Consider the following 21296-nt stretch of genomic DNA (forward strand, 5'->3'; position numbering starts at 1 on the left):
ATTTTCACTTCCTGTTATGTCCCAATACACATTTTCTTTGCTCTTTTCTCAAAAGACAAAGCCAAAGAAAAGGCATAAGACTATGGAGGTTGGCCCTGACTGCTTTATTTTGAAGGGACGCAGCATAATTAAAAGCAACTGAATTATTTTGAAAGGCTCCTTCCTCATCATTGCCATTTTTAAAAAGATAAAACTAAAGTGAGTTGTTTCTGGTCGTGGTTGGAGGTGTTCGTAGGCTTGTGTGACAGATCTGGTAGCACGTTTGAGGATTTGCAACGTCGTTCGCCTGGTACGCCGCCAAACACAAGTCCAGCCAGGGATGTTCACCATCGGTGCCCTCCGGTGGACAAAGGGAGTCCAGCGTTTGCCGGATTTGGTCTTGAGCCTGCTGATCGGCTGCGGCATCTTCCGCCGACACGCCGAAGAAGGACTCCTGATAAAAAAGACACACAAACGTCGGTGGCTTGCTGTGACGCCACGTGACGTGACGTGACGAGACGAGACGTCCGCTCCAACTGACCGCGTCTCTCCAAAGGAAGACGTCAAGCGCGTCGCCGGCGTCCTGCAGACGAAACTTCAGCAACAGCACGAACTTCAGAAGTTGAACGCCAAATGCTACACGGCACAGAAAACAAGGATCCAAAGTATTGGGACATCCATTTTGACAAAAGGATGGGAGGAAAAATGAAGACAAAAGAATTGGGACGTGGATTTTAATTGTTGAAAAAAATAACAAAAGTGAAAATGTGACTTGGACAAATGTTTTACCTCACATACCAGAAGTGAAAAGTGAAGAAACCGACACACTGACCTTCTGCGATGATCTTCTCGTCTACGGCCTCGCCTTCGTCAGCTTTCGGTTCTCGGACGGCAGCGCCTTGGGAACATCGCTTACACCTGACCGGCACACACACGCACACGCACAGGAATTCACCGTCTGGTCTCTTTTGACGCAGCCGCGTCATTGCTGACGTTGTGGTGTCCGAGGTCCCGACCCGTAGAACGCCTTCCTGCCGCGAAAGAGGAAGGGCGTCGTGCTCAGGTCCATGAGAGTCAGCTGACCTCCCGGTGACAAGCCGGCAGGGACCACGTTGCGGTACGTGGCCGCCAGGTGGCGCAATTCCGGCAGCGTGGACCCTGAAAAACATTCAAACGACAACAGTAAGAAGTCATCTGTGACAAAATCTTGGTGGTCGGACTCAGTTTTTTCAACTGCAGGACAGACTTCTTGTGGAAATGTCGTTTTTGCACATTTTTTATATTACTCTCAGAAAAATGTGCCAAATTGTTTTCTACATGCGTCGTAAGGTCGACTAGCGACCAGTTCATTGGTTGTTTGTTGTAATACTTTGTTTAGGAATGATATTTATAGTCAACTCTTATTCAGTTTGCGTTTTTATTTTAAATGTCGTTAGTTTTAGAAGCCCATTTGTTAGTTTATTCAAAAACGCTTCATTTTAGATTTGTTTTTCGCATTTTTAGTATTTGTTCTTCTATTTTGGTATTTCTTGTGCAAGATTTAAAAAAAAAAAAAAATCCCGTTAAGTATTGTGTTGTAAAAAGTGACCACAAATCGAATCGCGCTACTTCCGAGTAAGCGCGGCGCTAACGAGCGCTTCTTCAAGTTGGTCGCATCACAACGAACGTCTTAAAGCTGCGGCAGACTCGCTCGCCGACTTCATGTTGAGAAGTCGGCCACGCGACACAAGTTTTTTTTTTTTTTTTTTTAATTATGAGTCATAGTCAAAGTGGCCAGATGATAGCCTGATGGTACCGTTTTTTTTTTCTTATTCAAACCCAAAAAGGTGAGCGAACGCTTGTTAGCGAGCGTTGCGTTTTGACGATGATTTAAGTGACAAAAGGAAGGAAGCTCGTCGCACGGCATCATATGGAGCTTTTTTTTTTTTAATTGGCCGTCGCTTCGAGGTGACTTCCAGGAAAACCCCCGCACAACTGTTCTGGCGTCCGGCTCACTCGGTTTGTCCTAAATGGGAGGGAGTTTGTGACGAGTTGGGCCGTAATTAATCAAATCTGCTCCGTTTTTTTTTTTTTTTTGGGGGGGGGGGGGGTTGATAATTTATTGATACAATTTTTTATTGATATCAATCACCCAGCTATCGCGATACAAATCGATATCAAATTATCGGCACAGCCCTAGTTTCAGTTACTTTTCAGTTTTAAAAAAATAATTTTTGTTGTCATTTTTTATCCATAACAGTATTTTTTTTCCTTCCATATTTTGCTTTTATCGTTCGTTTTTGTTCACTACAGTAACTTTGACATTGACAGACACGCGGTCCAGTTCTTCCCCCGATTTCCTCACATTACCCGTGAGGAAGATGAGCTCCTTGGGCCTCCCCTCGGCCGTGAATTGCGCCGACAGGTGCACGTTGAGCATGCGACAGGGCGGTCCCACGCCGAGGTCTTTGCTGGGCAAGTAGACCTGCTCCGAGAGCACCCAGGGCGACGGCCTGGTGAAGGTCTCGCACAAGTCGATGGACGCCTTGGAGAAAACGTCGGCCACGCTCTTGTCGTCGGGAACGTCCCGCCTGGACGAGGGCACGTCTTTCAAGTCTGGCAACGCGATGACATCACTCAAAACGCTCGCCCGACGTGTGTGTTACGTACATGGACGTGCACTTGCTGCAGTAGAGTTTGAGCGCCCGGTGGAGTCGACGTGGCTCGTACGATTGGAGCCGCGCTCGGACGTGATGAACGCCGCCCGGCTTGCAACGCGTCAGCTCGCCCAGGGTGACGGGCCGAACGTCGTGATCACAGCTTCTCTCTGGAAGGCCACACAAACGCAAATATTACACAAGAAATCTTCGATTTAGTTTTTTTTTTGGCACACAAAAATCTAATTTTCCATACGAATACATTGCCACTTACAGAAAACACAAGTAACAGTCACATTGTCACATAATTCAAAATACATTTGATCTTTTGGTTCATTTCTCCTCACAATGATGTTTTAATGTTTTTTCAGAGCATCAACCTGTAGACAAATAATAGAACTACATGTTCAGATCTTATTAGACAATATGAAAATAAAGCACAATCACTCAGGAAAAAAAACGACCTTTTAAGAAAATATTTTTCGAGAACATCCTTGCTTTTGCAATAGATATTACCCGATAATGTGATAAAAAAAAGTGCAGTTAAACAAAAAAAAAAAAAAAAAAAAACCGAATTGTTGTCTTAGTGGGAGACTACTATTGTTGCTTTTTTGATGAAAAGTTGCGAGAGCAGCCGAAAAAGTCACTCAATTACGTGACCAAATTGGGAAGTTTTCAACACTGACAGTGCTCTCTGGCGGCGTCATTTGTGTTTGCAGCCATGTTTTTAGTGTAAGCAGTGCACATTTTGTCCTATGGGAGCTGTTTAAAAAAAAAAAAAAAATAAAAAAATTGTCATGGGCCGACAATTTTTATGAATACGGCTGAAGGGCGGGGGACTAACCAGCAAAAGAGGCTCAGGTGCCCAGCTCTGCAAATGAACTCAAATTAACAAAAGAAAAAAAAAAAAAGATTATTCACCAAGCCCTACATTCAAGGCATCTTATTTCATACCTGTGTGGAACTCCATCGAAACTCCACTCACTAAAAACACAGAGGGCGAGAGAGAAACAGCATCAAGATGGTTAGATGACTTATCAGATATTGTCAAACTTTTTATCAGCGTGACAAATGTGCAGGTCTGCTTTGACTGCTCAATAAGTGAGGCAAAAGCTTCTTGTGGCCACTAGAGGGCGCCAGACGTCTACCAGCCAGATTGTTTCATTGTGGAAGTAAATTTCAACTCAACAGCGTCACACTTACAGGTAACAGATGAATGAAAGCTTTTTTAAGGCCACCTCGCTTAAATGTAACTCCTCTCATTCACTAAACAACATCCAAACATAAACATGACATAGTGTGTGGCATTTCGACGGCATATCTTAAATTGTGTCACATGAACAACAAACAAAAAAAACAAAAAAATTGTTCGTGCTTCTGCTTAACGTCCAGTTCACAGCAATCGGCAAACGTTGAATTCAGGTGACGGAAGTAAGTCAATTTGTTTTTGTGAATATGCTCAAAACTGACCCAGGCGATTTTGTACTTTTGCTGACCATTATGAAACCTGTGCAATGTTCATTTTGTCGTTAGAACGGAAACGTGAGCAAGCACGTCGTGTTCATTCCGCTTACCTGGCGACTGCGGAGGTGTGTTCCACACTCCCCACATGGCTGAGTCGTTGACTTCGGGATGGTTTGCCTCGTTGGCTTCGTGGAAAGCTTCGATGGCTCTGCACGCAAAGACGCCGTTGATCGCGTCAGCTGATGGCCATTCAGAAGCGGCCAATCTCAAAGTCACCTCGTGAGCTCCCGAACGTCGGGACTGTTGTGGGGCAGAACGCGGACACCCCTGCCGTAGGCCGTGCCGCCGTGCAGGTGGAAGGCGAGATGGTTGACCTCCTCCGCTTGGCTGCTGCTCAGCCCGGCGACCTTGACGGAACCCGGGATGGCTCGCAGGTTGAAGATTCTCAAAAAGTCTCCGGGCTGGTGCAGGACATTCAGGCAAGACGGACAAACGACAGCATATCGTCTACACGTCACAATAACGACAGTTCAAAACATTTGTCAATAGCGTCAATCCTTTTTTTTTAGGTCTTCATTTTACAAAAGCTCATCTTCAATATTTTGTCTCCTCCTTTGAGGAAAGCGCAACAACAAAGATTGCATTTGTTTTCGGAAACTCGAACAACAATATATGTTTTGAGGAAATGCCGAGTCGCACGATGAGCTTGACGAAGCGCCAAAAGAATCTCGCGTCCTGTCGTTATTGTGGACGCCAGCAGATGGCGCTGCGGCACTAAACTTTGCATCGTGACCAGTGAGTAAGATGCCTCGAGAGGACGTGCCCCCCCCCTCAAATGTTTGTCACGACACGCCTGAAGATGACAAAAACGTGTCCACGTCTTGGTCCCCATCCTCATCGTCGTCACGGTGATGATTTGAAGCATCAACGTTGGCTGTCAGAGGCAATCAAACATTGTCCTTGCTCAACGTATTCAAGGAAGCAAAAGTGTCATCGAATCAAAGCTGGAGAGCAGAAGAACAAGAAGATGAGCGCGACATCTCCAGCCAAGCGTCACGCGCGTTGCCAACGGCGAGGCGCGAAGGCCGGCACGCAGCATCGCTGCCGTGGCGCTAACGACTGGAAAAAGTGCAAGTGCGCTGCACCTAGAAAGCGGCGGAGGCTTGTGACTAAAGTCGTTCTATCAGCGCCATCAAAATGCAAAAGAGAAACATCCACGGACGCGCACTGTGAGCAGAACAAACTTTGGGGAATTAAAACAACATCATGGAAGAAATATGGCAAATTTCAGCCATAATTTTGTTTGAGCCGAGTGGTCACCACATGACGTTACGCAGGACACACGCTACATGAGCTGACAGGTGTATGAGATTGCGCCTCCAACTCTGAAAATGCTTTCTCGTCTTAATGGGGGCTCACTTAATTGTCGTGAAAGGTGGAAACTGGCACTCACTCACTTCTTCCCTCCGAGTATTATCTTCAACTTTGCTCATCTCCCGAGCCATGTCGTTCAAATAGCAACTGACCCCGGCGATGTGACAATGGGAGGCGCGATTCGCTTTAGCCTCAAGGCAAGGCGGCTTACTATGGCGAGTAAGAACGGCCCCTTATGTTTATATGACAAAAGCGCTCATCATCATGACACAAGTGGTTGTGAGCGGTAGCAGACTGACGTTTATCAAAATTTGGGTCTGTCGCTTAACCTTCTCCCACGGTGCGTGTGACACAAAGTATAAAAAAACAAAAAGGCGGCTTACTGCTGATTGGCTGCAGAAGGAACCAATGAAATGGTGCCGTGGGCGGGCAAATCTGCCCGTGTAGGAGAGAGTGCGACTGCGAGAGAGAGAAGGAAATAAACCAGCTCTAACTTTAATCGGACGTTAAATGGGAGAAAAAAAAAAGGTCGATGCCGATAAGCGGCAAAATGTCAAATATTGTCCTTGATAATCTACCCGGCCGATAATCGGTCTATCACGACTGAACTGCCCTCAAACACACAAAAACTCTCCGGCGGCCTCGTTCAATTCCACTGAGACGGGATGTGTCCACACTATTTTAGTTTGCAAATCCATTTTTCTTCATGTTTTCCCACTGCGTCTCTGAGGGGCAAAAGCGTTTAAGTAGCCGAGTGAGGAGAGGAAAGCAGCCGAAAGACTCTCAGGAGTCACCTCCCCGCACGCACGCACAAAGACGGCTTTTAGCTGCCAGCTTTCGGCAAATGGAGACATCGCTGAACAAATCTCTAAGAACATCTGTCACCAAAAGAGGAGCAAAAGAAGGAAAACGATTGCAGCGAACGTGAACCAAACGATCAAAAAGGCAAACCCTTCGGCACGTACTTTTTTTTTTTTTCTGCCTATGTGCGTCCTACTTTGCCTTGATTTCCTCTCCCGCCAGTGAGGGATTAAGAACATTTCCTTTTTAAAGGGGTGGCGGTGGTGGGGAGCTGTGAGGTCACCGCGTGAGCATCGCCACGGCAACTGGGGACCAGGGCAGCGTGTTCAGTGCTTTGCCAGGAGTGTGTGAGGGTCTTCCATGATATTGGGCCAATAAGAAGGTGCCGTGGGGACTAAACTTATTTCAAATGAGGAGGCGTTCGTGGACCGTGAGAAGAGCTCAAAAGCCTTGCAGCCGCCAGTTTTGCTTTTTCAGGTGTAAGCGCCAAGACAACAGGACAGCTCTCTGCATCAAGCAATTGTGACGCAAACGTGAAGAAAACGGCTTAAAATCCTGTGAAGGCATCATCCATTCTGGCAGGTGAAGGTCCCAACATGAAATGCAGAGCGCTTCTGCAGGTGACAAACAAACAATTGTAAAGACCAGAGAAGATCAAGAAACTGGCGACACTCTTTCAGTATGTTTGGATGAAGCGAGAAGCGCGTGACGGCTCCCGAATGCCTTCCACCTCAACTCAGACGCCAGCACTCGTGTCACTTCACTTTTTTTTTTTTTTTGGGGCAGAGGTCAGGGGTGCGGAGGGAATCACGCCGGCGGGCCGACATAAAAGCTCATTGAGCTTGTAGCCGCGCTCGCCACACTGGAAACAGCAAACGGAGCGTGCATTAAGACTTGGAAAACGACAAGCCGACACGAGCCCAACAGCGTTCGATGACACAGAAACGCAGAGTTGGCGCCGATCAAGCGTGAGTGCTAAACACGAGATAATGAGCGAGAGCCACGGGGCCCGCCACCGCCGCACGAGAAAGAGGGACGAAGACGGACGGGGAAAGGCAGACTGACAGACGGCGCGAGAGAGCTTTTAGGAGCTCTCCAATAAAAGACAATTTGTTGTATCTCGATATATTTCAAAGTGGAATGTTTTGATGCACTTTTTTTTTTTTTATTCTAATTGCTTTTTCATGCCCCTAAATGAAATAATAAAGTACGAGGACCAAAATAAGACATTTAGGAAACCAATACAAAAATAATAGTAATTGAATTTTTAACTGGACATTTTTTCTTTTTAACTGATTCACTGGCAGCTATTTTCAAAGCCGAGTTCAGTGCCGTTTAAGAATTTTCAAGGCTTCTAAGCACCAAAACTGCCAAAAGGAAGTCAACGCTCTTCTTTGAGCATAAAACAAGCGTTTGATTTTTCGTAATCAGTAGCAGAACTTGAGTTGGTTTCACCAAAAGACACGCTTTCACACCAAAAAGCGCCAAAAAAAACTAAATACAATGAAAACATGACTTTGAGACGACTAATTTTTCTAGCATCTCAAATTCCTAAACAACAAAACCAAGACTGAGAGAGGACTTTTGGCGGCAAAATGCTCATTTAGTTACAGATCTAAAACAAAGAAATGCACCATAGCGTCGGGTTCAAGTTGATTTTTTTTTTTTTGCCATTCACTCCATGAACTACGCCATCTTTTCTCACGCTTTCTCCAACCTAGCGCGACACATACTCCGTTGATACAAACTTTGTTGTCGCGACAGGCTGAGATTCACCTCCTAATCAGTATCGTCAACTCAAAAGCCGTACTGAGCTCAAATCCCATATGACGTCATCGTTACGGCGGTTTAGAAAGCTGAATTTCGCTGCTAAGACCTTCCTGCATGCTTGCCCGTTGAAAAACGAACACGACAAATATGTTGACGGCAGTAAACGCTCACATTCCAGCGGACACAATGAATGACTTTACGATAGTTCCATGCGAGTGTTGAATGTTTGAGTTTTGCCCCTCCGTCACTGCAGAGATGAAGCGCTTGATTAGTAATGTTGCCCAATGATATCAGAATTCCCCAGCAAGAGTGCTCCCACATCTTGCCCTTAATTGTCATGTGGTGACAAATCAATCTCGGAGAAGGAATATTAATGCTTGGACATCTCTGGACTTGGACATGAAGCGCCAACGTGTGTGTGATTAGTGGAGTGGCCGACCTGCGCAGTAATGAAGTTGCCCTCTCCAAAGCGGTGACGTGTCATTACGCAACCTTGGAGGTCCACGACGGTCGTTTGGCATCAAAATGCGCACCGTGTTGATTACCAAGGGAGACTTTGGAGGAGGTTGATTACAAAAGGCTGACATCAAATCTGTGCAGAGTAAAAAGGCCGCCGAGCAGGAGCAAAACAGAATAAATAAATAAAAAAGAAGACAAATTTGTCCATTTCGGCAAATCAAGCAAAAGCAGCGGTGGGAATGCCAGGGTTGATTGAACGGCGGTCAAAGCCAGTTGGAACTGTGAAGGCCAACGTACGCGCTGGTTAACGCAGCAGCAGCAGCGGCGGCGGCGGCGTAACGAACCTGTGTGTGTGCGCTCACCGAATGGGACTTTGCAACTGCCACAATGTCATTGACGCTTCTGAGAACCGAATAAAGACGGATGCGCTGCCACATTCCAACCACACACACGCACTTTGTAAATATGTGACTTGCTTGCAAAAATAAGCCAACGTGTCCCTCCGTTTGAAAATTAAAACAAAACAAAGTGCGACGTAGTCATAGTTGGACTAATGCTGCTACATTTGCTGACAATACTTTCTCCAATCAAAATGGGTGATTTGCGGTCGCATTTCGGTGCAGCAAGACTGTCGTGACGGACATCAAGTCCACCATACAAAACAACTTGATTCCTATAGCGCATTTCACAACAACTGGAGCGCTAACAAAGCGCTTTTCATATGCCGCCATAAATTTAATTCATAAATAAAAGACATTTAAATTCGTGGGAAACACAAACACAAACACAAACAATAGATACCAGAAGAAGAGCGGACCAGTGACAGTCTCATGTTGAGTCAAAAGCCAAAGAATAAAAATGACGTGTTTTAAAAGTGGACAAAGAAGGAGTAGGGCTTGCCGAACATTCAATGGGAGGTCAAAGGTCATTCCATGGAGAAGGACGAGCAACAGAAAAGGCACGATCCCCCCCCGAGGCTCCTCTTAGTCTTCTGGCAGCATTTTGTCCGCAGAAGTGGTGGAGGAGCTCAGAGAGGTACGCTGGGGTGAAGTATCTTCAATTACACTCTACAGTGCACTGGGAGCCACAAAGAGAGGCCAAGATTGGGGCGATGAGATCCGTCGTTTGAGCAGCAGCATTTTGGAGCAACTGGAGCCGCTTGAGGGAGGACCGGCTGACTCCAAAGTCAAGTACGTGACAGGAATCTAGCCGAGACGGAACCAAGCATTACAGTTTCTAAGTGCTGCTGGGAAAGAAAGGGCTTCACTTTGGCCAGCTGCCTGAGATGAAAGAAGCTAGATCGAACGACAGCCCTGAATTGGCGATCCAAGTTCAAACACTGGCCGGTTTAAAACCCAAGTTTGACGCTGTTGGCTTTCGATAAGATGCCAGAGGGGCCGAGGTTAACAGGGTTGAAAGTTGAAGGGCCACACAACAACGTCCGTCTTCTTTTCGTTGAAATTCAAGAAATTAAATGACATCCAGATTTTGATTTCCTCTTGAAAAGCACTCGAGGAAATTTGCTTCAAATGGCCGCGCCAAACCAAAATGGCTGACTTCCTGTGAAATTTCAGGCACGGGTCCTGTTATCATAAATGACAAGATGAACATCCAATTTCATGCTGATCGGTGAAACGGGTGTCAAGGACATTTTTTTTTAAATAGTTTCTGTCTTAATGGCAAATACTCGAAATGAATGTCAAAGTTTGACAACACTCAGTCCACATTAGACAGCGTATGTTAAAAAAGAAAAAAAAAATGGAAATTTTGCATAGCCTACCTGTCTCTGAGCCCTAAAATATAACTTTTGTTAGCAGGAGTAATCTGCACGGTGTTGTTGGGAATGTTTAGCCTCTGCAAAAAGCCAAGAAAAGAACGTGAATGCGCATTCAATCGAAAGCACATTGTTAACTCAAGTGGGGGTCTTCTTGTTGGCGTGCTGTTATCTTTCATTCCAAAGGCTTTAAAAGGCAGCCGTAAAAAGAAAAAAAAAAAAAGAAAAATCCTGGAGGACGGCGCCTCCATCTGATAAAGTATGCTTAGTCAGCAGGTTTGAGACGAGAGACAATCCGTCGGTCTCGCGCGGCAGCTTTATTTACTCGCGAGCGTCCTCGAGGAGCGACTTGGACGGACTGTTTTAACGTCTCTTGCACAGGAACATCTCCAAATCTTTGTCTGAGAACAAACAGCCTATGAAAGGAGACGAGTGTAAAATGGCGCATTTTATGTGTCATGTACACACAAACACGCGCTTGAAATTTGAAGCTCTGCCATCGGGCCAGCGCGGTAGCGGCCACAGCAAATGTCGCCAAGCAGTTCTTGCTATCGGATTCTTGCGCGTTCTTGTGTAGAACGGCAATTATAAGTGCTGCACTGACGAGCGGAGCCGTCTCAATGGACGGTATTTTTTTTTTTTTGTCAGTCTTCGTGGGCACACCAGGAAAAGCAGCACATTCAACAGAGGCAGCGCGGCGAAAACAGTTTATTCCATTCATTAGCGTCATTAACGTATGCTTTCATGAATTCAAATACTATTTTATTTTTTATATTTTTCCACTTTGAAATGCACAATACAACAATTTTTCTTGTTTATTGGGGGAAGACTGGAACGGATTTTCCATTCCCTTCAAAGGAAAAAGATGACTTCCAATATGAGTTTTCAGTTATGAGCCAAGTCATCTCATATTTATTATTCATTTTTAAAAATATTTGCGTATTTTCCCCGATGATTTCAGTTTTTTTTCTTTCCTGTGTGTGTGTGTGCGCGATAGATATATAAAATAATAGATCCTTTGTGTATTTTGAGCGAGGAAAGGCCCTGGCATGTTATGAAGACATTGAGGAACTCTTTTAGAATTGTGAAAAAAAAGACAAGAATAACAAGAAATTATTTGAGAGATTGTTGACGTCATGTGCTGCTTTTTTGAGTTTGAGTTGTGCGTGAATTCTGACCTTGAGCTGCTGGGTGGACTGCACATGGTTGTCATAGACCAGCACGTTGGCGATGAGCTTCTCGTGCTCCTCGGAGAAGGAGCCCGGCCCCTCCATGATGTTGGAGTCCACCGTCACTTTCAGCAGAGCGTGAGGACAGCGGGAGCCATCCCAGACCTGCAGAAAAAAAAATTTAAATGGTGACAAATGACAATTCAGCAAACGGCCCCAAGAGGATGATCAGCCTTTTGGAAAACGTCATGCCCAAAGCTTGTGTCACTTGGCAACATCAACTTTGGGAGGCAATTCCATCGTGAGTACACCCACAAAAAAAAGGTTAAACAAAGCCATTCGTGAAAAGACATTTCAGTGTTAAGTTAAGCTGCCAGGATGGCCGAGTGGTCTAAGGCGCCGCGTTCAGGACCCAGTCTCCCCAGGAGGCCTGGGTTCGAATCTCGAATTTCCCCATTGTGGGACTAATAAAGGGAATATTATTATTATTATTATTACCACACTATGCTAATTTCCAGGGAACTTGATTTCATGTAGTTGCACTCTGATTTGTTTTTTTATTTGAAAATTGTGTCCCCAAAGCCAGTTTCACTTCACCAAATGAAATCTGGTAGCCATGTCAAGCAGGTTTAGTCCTCCCCCCCAAAAAGTCGTTGGAACCCATCCAAGACTACCCAAGTTTGCTATTTTGGTTCCAAGCAGGCTTTGCAAGGACATTTTTTTCAGGAGAATTCAGCCCACAGAGGTAATTTCACTTGGCAATGTGACTCTGGTAAACATGTCCACTAAGCGGAGACCCACAAAAAAAAAAAAAAAAAAAGCCGGGTCTGACAGAACAACGGTAGTGTGGCATTTTGGTTCTCAAGTGGCCATTATAGGGATCATTTTTTAGGGATCTTGAAAGACAAACGCGTCAGCTCCAGAGCACCCCGCAAAATTATTTTGAAGCCAGTTTGACTTTAAAAAAAATTAAAATGTGGTCGAGACTCATGTCTAACAGGAGTAGACGTACGCAAAACTCTCGAGAATCCGTGCCTGAAAAGACACAGCAAGTCCGTCATCCCGGCTCGAAGTAGACACCGGAAGTTCCTTTCCAGGGATCCATGACCCCTTGGAATGTGTATTTGAAAATTCTGCCCCGAGAGACAGTTTGAAGTTTGCTTGGTAAAAAAAGAAAAAATCTTCTTACCCTAAGCAGGGTGCAGGTGGAATCGACGGGTGCTTTGGCGAGCAGCTGACAGGTGAGGTTGAAGTACATCCTGGGCTGGGCGGCCGACAGCGGCAGGGTGGGCTCCGGGGGCAGCAGATCCTGGCCGGCCAACCACGATCGCAGCTCCGTCACGATGCGACGATCGTCCTCGCTGAAGTGGAAGGTCTGGCTGGACGTCCGGGGCTCCATGTCGCCGCCCACCACCCCGCTGAAGGTCAAGGCGGAAAAGCCGTACGTGGTGATCAGCATTAGGGAATCTTTGTATGGCTGCGTCTGCGGGGACGGACGGGACGGACGTTAGGATACGCCTCAATCGACGAAAACCGATTGCGGCTTGCAATTCATCCACAGCAATACGGAACCTTGACTTTGTGGAAGCGCACGATGTCGCCGATCTGGAATATTTGCGGGTGCGACTTCAATTTGGAGCAGAAAATGGTGCAGCTAATCTTTTGCTCCGATTGATCGGTGATCTTCAGGCTGGAGCAGAAGTCTGCAGAGAGGACACAAAATGGCCCTGCTAAGTTGGGTCCCACTATTGATTTCATTTTTTATATTTATATAATGTACAAATTCAAAACAAGACAAGAATTCAAACAAGATGCTCAAATTGCAATACTGCGAAACAACAAGAATCGGATGCAGGCACACAAAACCTTTCAGTCAGACATTATTCAAAACTGCATGGCTAGAGTTACGGACCTAAGACATAACCAAAATCGCTTCATTTGCTGGCATCGGCATGCCGCCTTTGATACGACTTTGGTGGCAGGAAATTCCTGGCTCGCCTTTGTTTCTGCAGTTCATGTCACAACTTTCCCACAAATGGGCGATAAGAGGGGGAAATGCTGTTTTGAAGCTCAAAGACAATACCCACCCGAACTCCCACCTGTTGGACCTGATGCCCTCTGGCAGGCGCTACAAGGACCAATAGACTGAGAAACAGTTTCTTTCCGAGAGCCATCTCCATTCTGAACTCTCACACACACACACACGACCACCCGCACCTTGCAGAAAAGCAACGTGATGTGTTTTTATATATCCTATTCACTATTATTTTACTATTCTCTTATTTATCTCATTTGTATATTTATCGGAATTCTTGTTGTATCGCACTGGCGAGGGGAGCTCTCTAATCTCGTTGCGCACTTGAGTACAATGACAATAAAGGGATTTCTGATTCTGATTCTTACAAGTTCAATTCAGATGTGAGCCAGATCGTCCATGACGATGACGACGGCACACTGAACGGCTGGCCTTCTGCTGACTTACTGCGTCTCCACCTGGTAAGGCGGCTGCACCGAGGCAGACCGAGTGAGGCTCCAGAGGACGGTCAAAAGAGCGCAGAGGATTATCGGCTTCCCTCTCCCTTCCCTGTCGGACATCGACACCACCCGGTGCCTCAGCAGAGCTCGCAAGATCAGCAAGGACAATACTCAAGCGAGCTCACACCTCTTGGACCTGTTGCCCTCTGGCAGGCGCGACAGGTGCATCAAAACAAAGACGAACAGACTGAAAAACAGTTTCTTCCCAAGAGCCATCTCCATGCGGAACTCTCGCACGCAACTGCCCTTACCTTGAAGAACGGCAACATAATGCGTTTTATTTATTATTTAATTTCATATTTATTTAATCTTTATTTTAATTGATACATTAAATTAAATTAGTTGTTATATTGTACTGAAGAGGGGAGTGAGCCAATCTTGTTGCACACGGAGTACAATGACAATAAAGCGCATTCTGATCCTGATTCGGATATGAAACGTAGAATTCATGCTGTTGTATTAATGCCAAGTAAGGTTATATTGTTCCGGCTGAAGCTGTTGTGAAATGCGCAGCATAAATAAAGTCGTGTTGTACTGTATGACAAACAAATTGGGTCACTTTCAATGCAATCCAATCAGGACTTGCAAGTGCATCGGCTGCAATTTGACTGCTGACCTGAGCCGCGACTCTTGAAGGGCTGTTTGAAGAAGACCACCACGCCATACACGTTGACCACAGTGCCAGGTTTCAGCTCCCCAAGCTTGACGTACGTGTACCTCGGCGTGCCGGAAACCTGCACGAGGGAAGAACAATTGTTGCAATCGAAGGATTTGCCGCGGATGGCTGCAGCAGCCTGACGGGCTTCTGACCGCAGCAGGGAGGGGAGGCTTTTTTTTCTTGGCTTGTTGTGGAGGTGAGAGCTCAGCAGGCGCACGGCGACACACCTGAAGCACAGAAGACACAGTGGACATTGTTTTTTTTCTTTTAAACTCCAATGTAATGCCACTAACATGACGAGAGAAGCTGACAGCGCCGGTCGTCGAGCGGAACGGTCGCACTTTTCTGATACCAGCGAGACAAAATCTGTCTCGATGCTACCCAATTAACAGGCACATTTCTTGGTTGCTTGAAATATTTCAGAACATCAAACAACTTTGTTGTATTTTGGGCACAAATACATTTTCTTTTTCATCTCATATTTTGTTTTGGTGTAACACATTTTTATTCAATTTATATCGTTGAGGATTTTTCTAATATTCGTATTATATATATATATATATATATATATATATATATACATACATACACATTATTACATAATTTATTTTTTCTTTCCCTTATAATTGTCATATTTTTCCCGCAATATTTGCAAATCTGCAGGGGGCTGTCTTCTCCAATATCTTAGACTGCCAGGATGGCCGAGTGGTCTAAGGCGCCGCGTTCAGGACCCAGTCTCCCCAGGAGGCCTGGGTTCGAATCTCGAATTTCCCCATTGTGGGACTAATAAAGGCAATATTAATATTGCAATATTAGACGCCCACTTGTTGAAATTTAACGCCCATCCTTTTAATAACTTGACATTTGTAGCCTATTGTGCCGTAGAATTTTTGATATTTTATGTAGTAACATTAATTAAGACTTCATCAACCATGAACAAAGCCTTCAAGACCCAAAAAGTCATTTTGAAGGACAATTATTTGGATTAGTATGCAGGTACTGGTAGCAGCAACATGCGACGTGAACAGACGACGTCGGTCGAGTGCTCACGCGGATGAAGGCTTGCTCTCCCGACAGCAGCAGGTTGCACAAATGTCGCTGGTCCTTTCGCGCCGTGGGAGATTTGCTCACCGTGAAGCCCGAGGCCGTCACCACGTCCTGGCGGGAAAAACAAAAAACTGAGAGCAGTAGAGAATGCGTCAACTGTCCAAATCAAAACGATTTTATTATTTGGACGAGTGTGAAGAGCTAGCATGCTAGCCCTTCACCTGTAATGTAAGTGAACGGTTCACGAATTGCCGTCACCGATTACCCACAACTTTACTATTCTAACGGCATATTAGCAAAATCATCTGCTAAATTTGACACTGGAAATAGAAAAAAAAAATACAAATGTATTTTTGTGGTTAATGTCATGCAACTGTCACAGAGCAAGTGAGAGGGGGAACGGGGAGGGGGGGTGAAGCGAACTTTTTTTCACAACTTTTCAACAAACCGATCATGTGGAAAGGTTTGTCAACTTTATGAAGCCACCAAATCTACTTTCCCTCACCAGATGAAGTTATCCATCTACAAAATAAAATTAAATCTATAAAAACAGCCATACAGCCATAAGACAGAAAAGACCAGAGAAATATAAAAAAAAGTCAACATTGTCTCATCAGCCGCACCCGCACACACACGCACAAAAAAACAAAAACAAAAAAAATGTTTAAATGTTGTGTGGGGTTGAGGTGGGGGCGGGGCTCATCTGACTTTTCAGCTTTGGACACCCAAATGGGTAGCGTCGGCCCCGGGTGCACGTGCACGTGCACGTGCCCAGACAAACAGCAATGATGGAAAAGTCACAGTGTCCAAAAGATTTCTTTAAGGCCACAAAAAGCCGCTACAATTGTCGGTAGTTTGAAAAAGAGGGGCCAGGGACTATGACTTATTTTAATAATCTATTAATTTGCTGGTGATTTTTTTGCAATGATTACAAATCATTTCTGTCCCTTTGCTCAAGCCACAAGATGATGGCAAACTGAAAGAGCTCAACAAAACGATTAAGCTTTGATCAGAAAACAGAAGTAAAGTAAAAACAGACATTTGAATACACACCAAGATAATCCAAGTTGGTTTTGATTGACAACTGAAGAAATCAGAAAATGTTTTACTGCTGAGAGGCTGAATATTTTTGGAATCTCTAAAGCGTCATTAAGCGATGAACAAAATTGATGCTGAACATTTGATTATCAAATTCTTTGACCTCTAGCTATGACCCTCTGGAATTTACGAAGAAAAATGATTGACTGCAATTCTGTAGTCGCTCAAATCCGATCGTCCACGACAAACGCACGCTACATCGTCGCATGATCTGATTCATACAATCTGACTCCAATTACGATGCCATAAAATAATACTCAATTATGATACGACACAATTAACTCTAATTACGAGTCACTACGACATGAAACACACCCAAACAAACATATGGGCAGTAAATTGAAGCCCGGCACGTTTGCGGAGACCAGAAGCCAACAGACGCGTTCTGGAGGACTTCAAAGAGCAATGAACGCTCATGCGAAGACAAAATATACAAAACACATCACATAGTGCTGAGGTTCCGCCAGGTGTTTTTTTTTTTTTTTTTTTTTATCCTCAATACGCACACACGCACGCACATCCACGCACACACACAAAAAAAGGAATGTCATTGGCCACAGGCCAGCAATGAAAAGGATCCATCAAGCACCCAAAGGACGCACGTACCCCTTGATTGACAGCTTGACAGAAGTCACGGGCCAGCCTGCCCAGCAGCACCAAGTTGATGGACGAGACCTCTCGCGGCCCAGACTTGTCTTCTGACGGAAAACATAAAAACACAAAGGCCAAACACAACAGGAAGTCATTCAAGGTGCTGCCCAACGTCAAGTCCATATTCGTACCTTCAATGGCCGCCTTCAGGATGAAGTCGTGACTTGGTGACGACACCAGCGGCCCTTTGTGGACCACTCTGCCCTGGACGGACACACACCCCCACACACACGCATGTGTGTTACAGTAATATCGCCATGAGGTATCAATGGATTTTTATTGGTTTTTTTTTGTTTTTTGTTTTTTTGGAGCCTTCCCCGAAGGTTTGATGCAGCAAATTTGCAGAAACACAGCAAGTGGTTGCCAGAACCTCACCTTGACCGAGTGGTGGCAGGGGTCACTGTTGATGTTGATGTGCGAGATCGGAATGATAGTCAGGTGGCCGCCAGGACCCGCCCCTTCCGTCAACACAATGACAGGCATCGCGGTGGCGGCAGCCTTAAAAAAAAATAAAAACAACCGTTTGATCATGTCTCACTTGTGGATGATGTTTTGTGGAGGGCTTTCAAATGTTAAAATTGAATGAATGAGCGATTGCTATGCAGGACGCTCGTTCACCGGCCACGTCTCGCAACAACAACCCGACTGCCACATACCCACAAGAGACAAATTGCACGACGATGCACTTAAAACATTTTAAAGTGAGGAAGCCTTTAGGATTTCGAGGCAAAGTGTCTTCCACAAACAAGAGTGCAGTTGCCTCCTTTTAACCTTGGCGGATTATCATAACCCGAATGACGGGAGTGCAAATCAACACAGACAAGCCTCTGTTTAGAAGGCACAAGTGTGCCACAGAAGAGGGCTTACCAAGAAACGAGCTGAACTCGAATGGGGGTCGGGGGGGCTGTCAGTGCTTTTGGGAAACTAACCCAGGAAAGTGGTCCCAGCAGGTAGCGCGTGGCTTTCTGTCAGAGTCGCTTAGCTTGAGCGTGAGCGCCGTGTGGTGGGAACAGCCTGCCGGGCAGACGCCACATTCGTTCGCTCGCTCGCTCGGGCGGAAATGCCAGCGTGGAAAAAGAAATTAATGGGATGAACCTCGGTGCTTTGGAGTGCGGCAGAGGAGCCGGGGGGCTGAGTTAAGAAGAGGAAGGAGTCATTCTGGAGCTCCGAGTTGAGCGACAGAACCCGACATTGACCTTCCAGATGCTACAAGTCACTCTCTCGCTCTCTCGCTTGGAGGGGAGGGGGAAACACACACACACACAAACTCACCTAAAGCTAGGCCTGTGTACGATTAATCAATGTTAACAATTAATTCACTTTCATTACTTCAAAATAAATACTAATTCCAAGGGGGAAGCAATTATTCACACTTTCAGATTTATTTTAATTACTTGATGCAAGTTAATACTAAAACATGCTTGGTATAATGCAGAATAAAGAAAATCCCAGGAGAAAAAAAAGGCTTTATTTTTTCTATACAGGAACGGGGGAAAAAAATTTAAATCTGAAATTGCAGCTATAAACCATTCAAGCATCTCATCTCAGTTTCCACGCCATCTGTGAAACGTAGATACAGAACTTTTTTTTTTTTTTTGCATCCGTGTTTTGCCCACACGTCAGCCGTCTTATCTAGTGACCTTCAGATCGGAAACATGGCACAGAAGAAATCCTCTCAGTGGGCAGCCAGGCAAGAATCTCAACACGATAACCTCCCATCGCATATGGCTGGCCGACATGGCCTTAAAATAAAATCGTATTCGTTTACAAAAATCCAATTTCCGGCCTCAATCGTTATCACCTCACCAAAGGAAAGAAATGGAAATAATAATGTAATTTTTCAAAAACAGGTTTTCCTTTTTTCTCAAGCTGCAACTCATCAATATTCTAATAATCGATTTATTCAATTAATCAACAAATGCGATTTTTTTTTTAATGAAGAACACCATTTCAAATTGACAGTGTTATAATTCACAAACATATTAACTAAAATTCAGTTCCTGGATTGGTCCAAAACATATCAGAAAACAGGCAAACGTCAAGGACTTTCTAAGTAAGTGCATATTTATTGTTAATTTGAATCTGAATATTTCCATCTACAATTTATGTAATTCAATAATTCAGTTTTCAATTCAAATATTCAAGTTAAGCAAATAACGTTCAAATCGAAATTCAGATTCAGTTTCTTGTGGCACAAATACAGCCCATAGGGGTGCCTCTAGGATGAGCAATGGATTCCAGAAACATAGATCTCCTCGTCGGCAAATCAGCCCCTTTGTTTTGAAGGCTGAAAACTACGCCGTTATTATTGCCAGCCGCCATCCTCAGACGTGTTACTTTGGTTGTGGGTTTTGCAGGACCGAAAGAAACCCCTGGGGGGCGTCAAGCGTCGGACACTTTTAAAGGCTGGTTGCTCATTTGTTCACCGCAAATTTCTCTGGCGTATTTTATATATATATATATATATAAAACTTATAATCCGTGCAATGTTGGCTGGCAATACTAATGACGCCGTTTACGGCCTTCAAAATGAAGGTGCTGTTTGGCCGAAGAGAATATCTAGATCGATGTACCTGGAATCCATTGCTCATCCTCCAGTCACCTAAAGTTCCCGTATGTCTGTAAATTAGAATTTTTAGTAGGAATTTTACAGTCTTAAATTCATGTTCAAGTTTATTGGGATACAGTTCCTAACAAAAAATAATTCAGAGGGAAAAATTCAGATTCAAATTAAACATAACTATACAATTTATGTAATTCAATAATCCAGTTTTCAATTCAAATATTCAAGTTAATTCACATTCAAATCAATAATATTCAGATTCAGTTTCTAGTGGCACAAATATCAGCCCATAGCCATACCTTAATTGAATTAAATTGCAATGCATTCTGGGTAACGGGGCACAAAAAAAATAAATAAATAAAATGAAAAATAGGGTCTGCAACAAGCAAATTAGCGACGACCATCCGAAACGGGATGCAAAAACAAACGTTAAAGGTCGAATACCGGATGTAATGTATACGCAATATGCCATTGCTACATATGACAAATTTTCATGAACAAATTCTGTTCACTGGCCCATTCGGCAAACACGAGCAGCTACTGTAACGGGCATTTTCAAACAAAATTGCACTTGTAAGAAGACACTGAATCATGCAAACGGCAGACGAGGCGACGTGATTAATAGGGACAGTTGTGCTTTTATCAGGTTCTGGGAACGATTTGTATATATTCAAAGCACGACGAATATCAAAATGGACCGCAAAGACTTTAAAAAATCACGACGCAACGGCTTTAATAGTCTCTCGTAGCTCCACCGAGTGATGAAACTCAAAAGCGGAGATATTTTGCATCAAGTCTGGCGCTTGCTGCAGCGTGACACGAAACGGCCGCCAAAGGAAATAACTCATCAAATTGCCTGTGCAGTTATCCCTAAAAAGGAGTGGTGAATAATCTTCAGGAGATAAAACTTACCTTTTACTTTGTATTTCCCCCGCCTGGCTTTCGAACTAGCAGACTGCTCGAACGCGCATGCGCGGGAGGAAAATGCGGAAGCTGCACAAACGCGCATGCGCGGCAGGAAAATGCGGAAGCTGCTCGAACGTGCATGCGCGGCAGGAAAATGCGGAAGCTGCTCGAACGCGCATGCGCTGTTTATCGACGCTAACATTTGCCAGTTTTCTTCTTTTCCAAGTGATTAAACAATACACCCCCACCTAAAAGATCAAAGTTGAACACATTGAATCACATTCATGAAGTGCAAAATGATAACTTTTGCAATGTTTTGTTAAAAATGACAGAAAACTCAAACTTTTGCTTCTATTTGATCAAACAGTGAACATAAGAAACATTTGCCTTTCAGAATGAATGTGCAAAACGT

At 44.6% G+C, this 21296-nt stretch overlaps 1 protein-coding gene across 1 annotated transcript; it reads right to left on the reverse strand.

The window, feature by feature from the left end:
* Positions 1-89: 89 nt before the first annotated feature.
* pot1 (protection of telomeres 1 homolog) lies at positions 90-21040 on the reverse strand. The gene is made up of 19 exons (XM_088298969.1): positions 20891-21040; positions 17791-17913; positions 17547-17619; positions 17371-17462; positions 15670-15777; positions 14772-14846; positions 14578-14695; positions 12999-13129; positions 12616-12909; positions 11436-11591; positions 4356-4540; positions 4190-4287; positions 3570-3599; positions 2629-2785; positions 2329-2549; positions 996-1137; positions 812-897; positions 521-615; positions 90-433 (listed from the first exon to the last, which is right to left on the reverse strand). The coding sequence occupies exons 2-19, from the start codon at positions 17896-17898 to the stop codon at positions 194-196; spliced, it is 2409 nt and encodes an 802-aa protein (XP_088155095.1). The 5' UTR covers positions 17899-17913; positions 20891-21040; the 3' UTR covers positions 90-193.
* Between the last annotated feature and the right edge of the window lie 256 nt (positions 21041-21296).

Source organism: Idiotropiscis lumnitzeri, chromosome 6, assembly GCF_059441095.1.
Source record: "Idiotropiscis lumnitzeri isolate Australia: NSW breed Sydney's pygmy pipehorse chromosome 6, RoL_Ilum_1.0, whole genome shotgun sequence".
In the NCBI taxonomy this organism is placed as follows: Eukaryota; Metazoa; Chordata; class Actinopteri; order Syngnathiformes; family Syngnathidae; genus Idiotropiscis; species Idiotropiscis lumnitzeri.

Bases quoted from the DNA above. Each gene is read 5' to 3' on its own strand.
- pot1 (XM_088298969.1), bottom strand. From the start codon at position 17,898: ATGCCTGTCATTGTGTTGACGGAAGGGGCGGGTCCTGGCGGCCACCTG. The intron at 12,910-12,998 runs GTTCCGTATTGC...CCGTCCCCGCAG, and splicing joins TGCGCTTCCACAAAGTCAAG to ACGCAGCCATACAAAGATTC. The intron at 4,288-4,355 runs GTGACTTTGAGA...CTTTGCGTGCAG, and splicing joins GACGTTCGGGAGCTCACGAG to AGCCATCGAAGCTTTCCACG.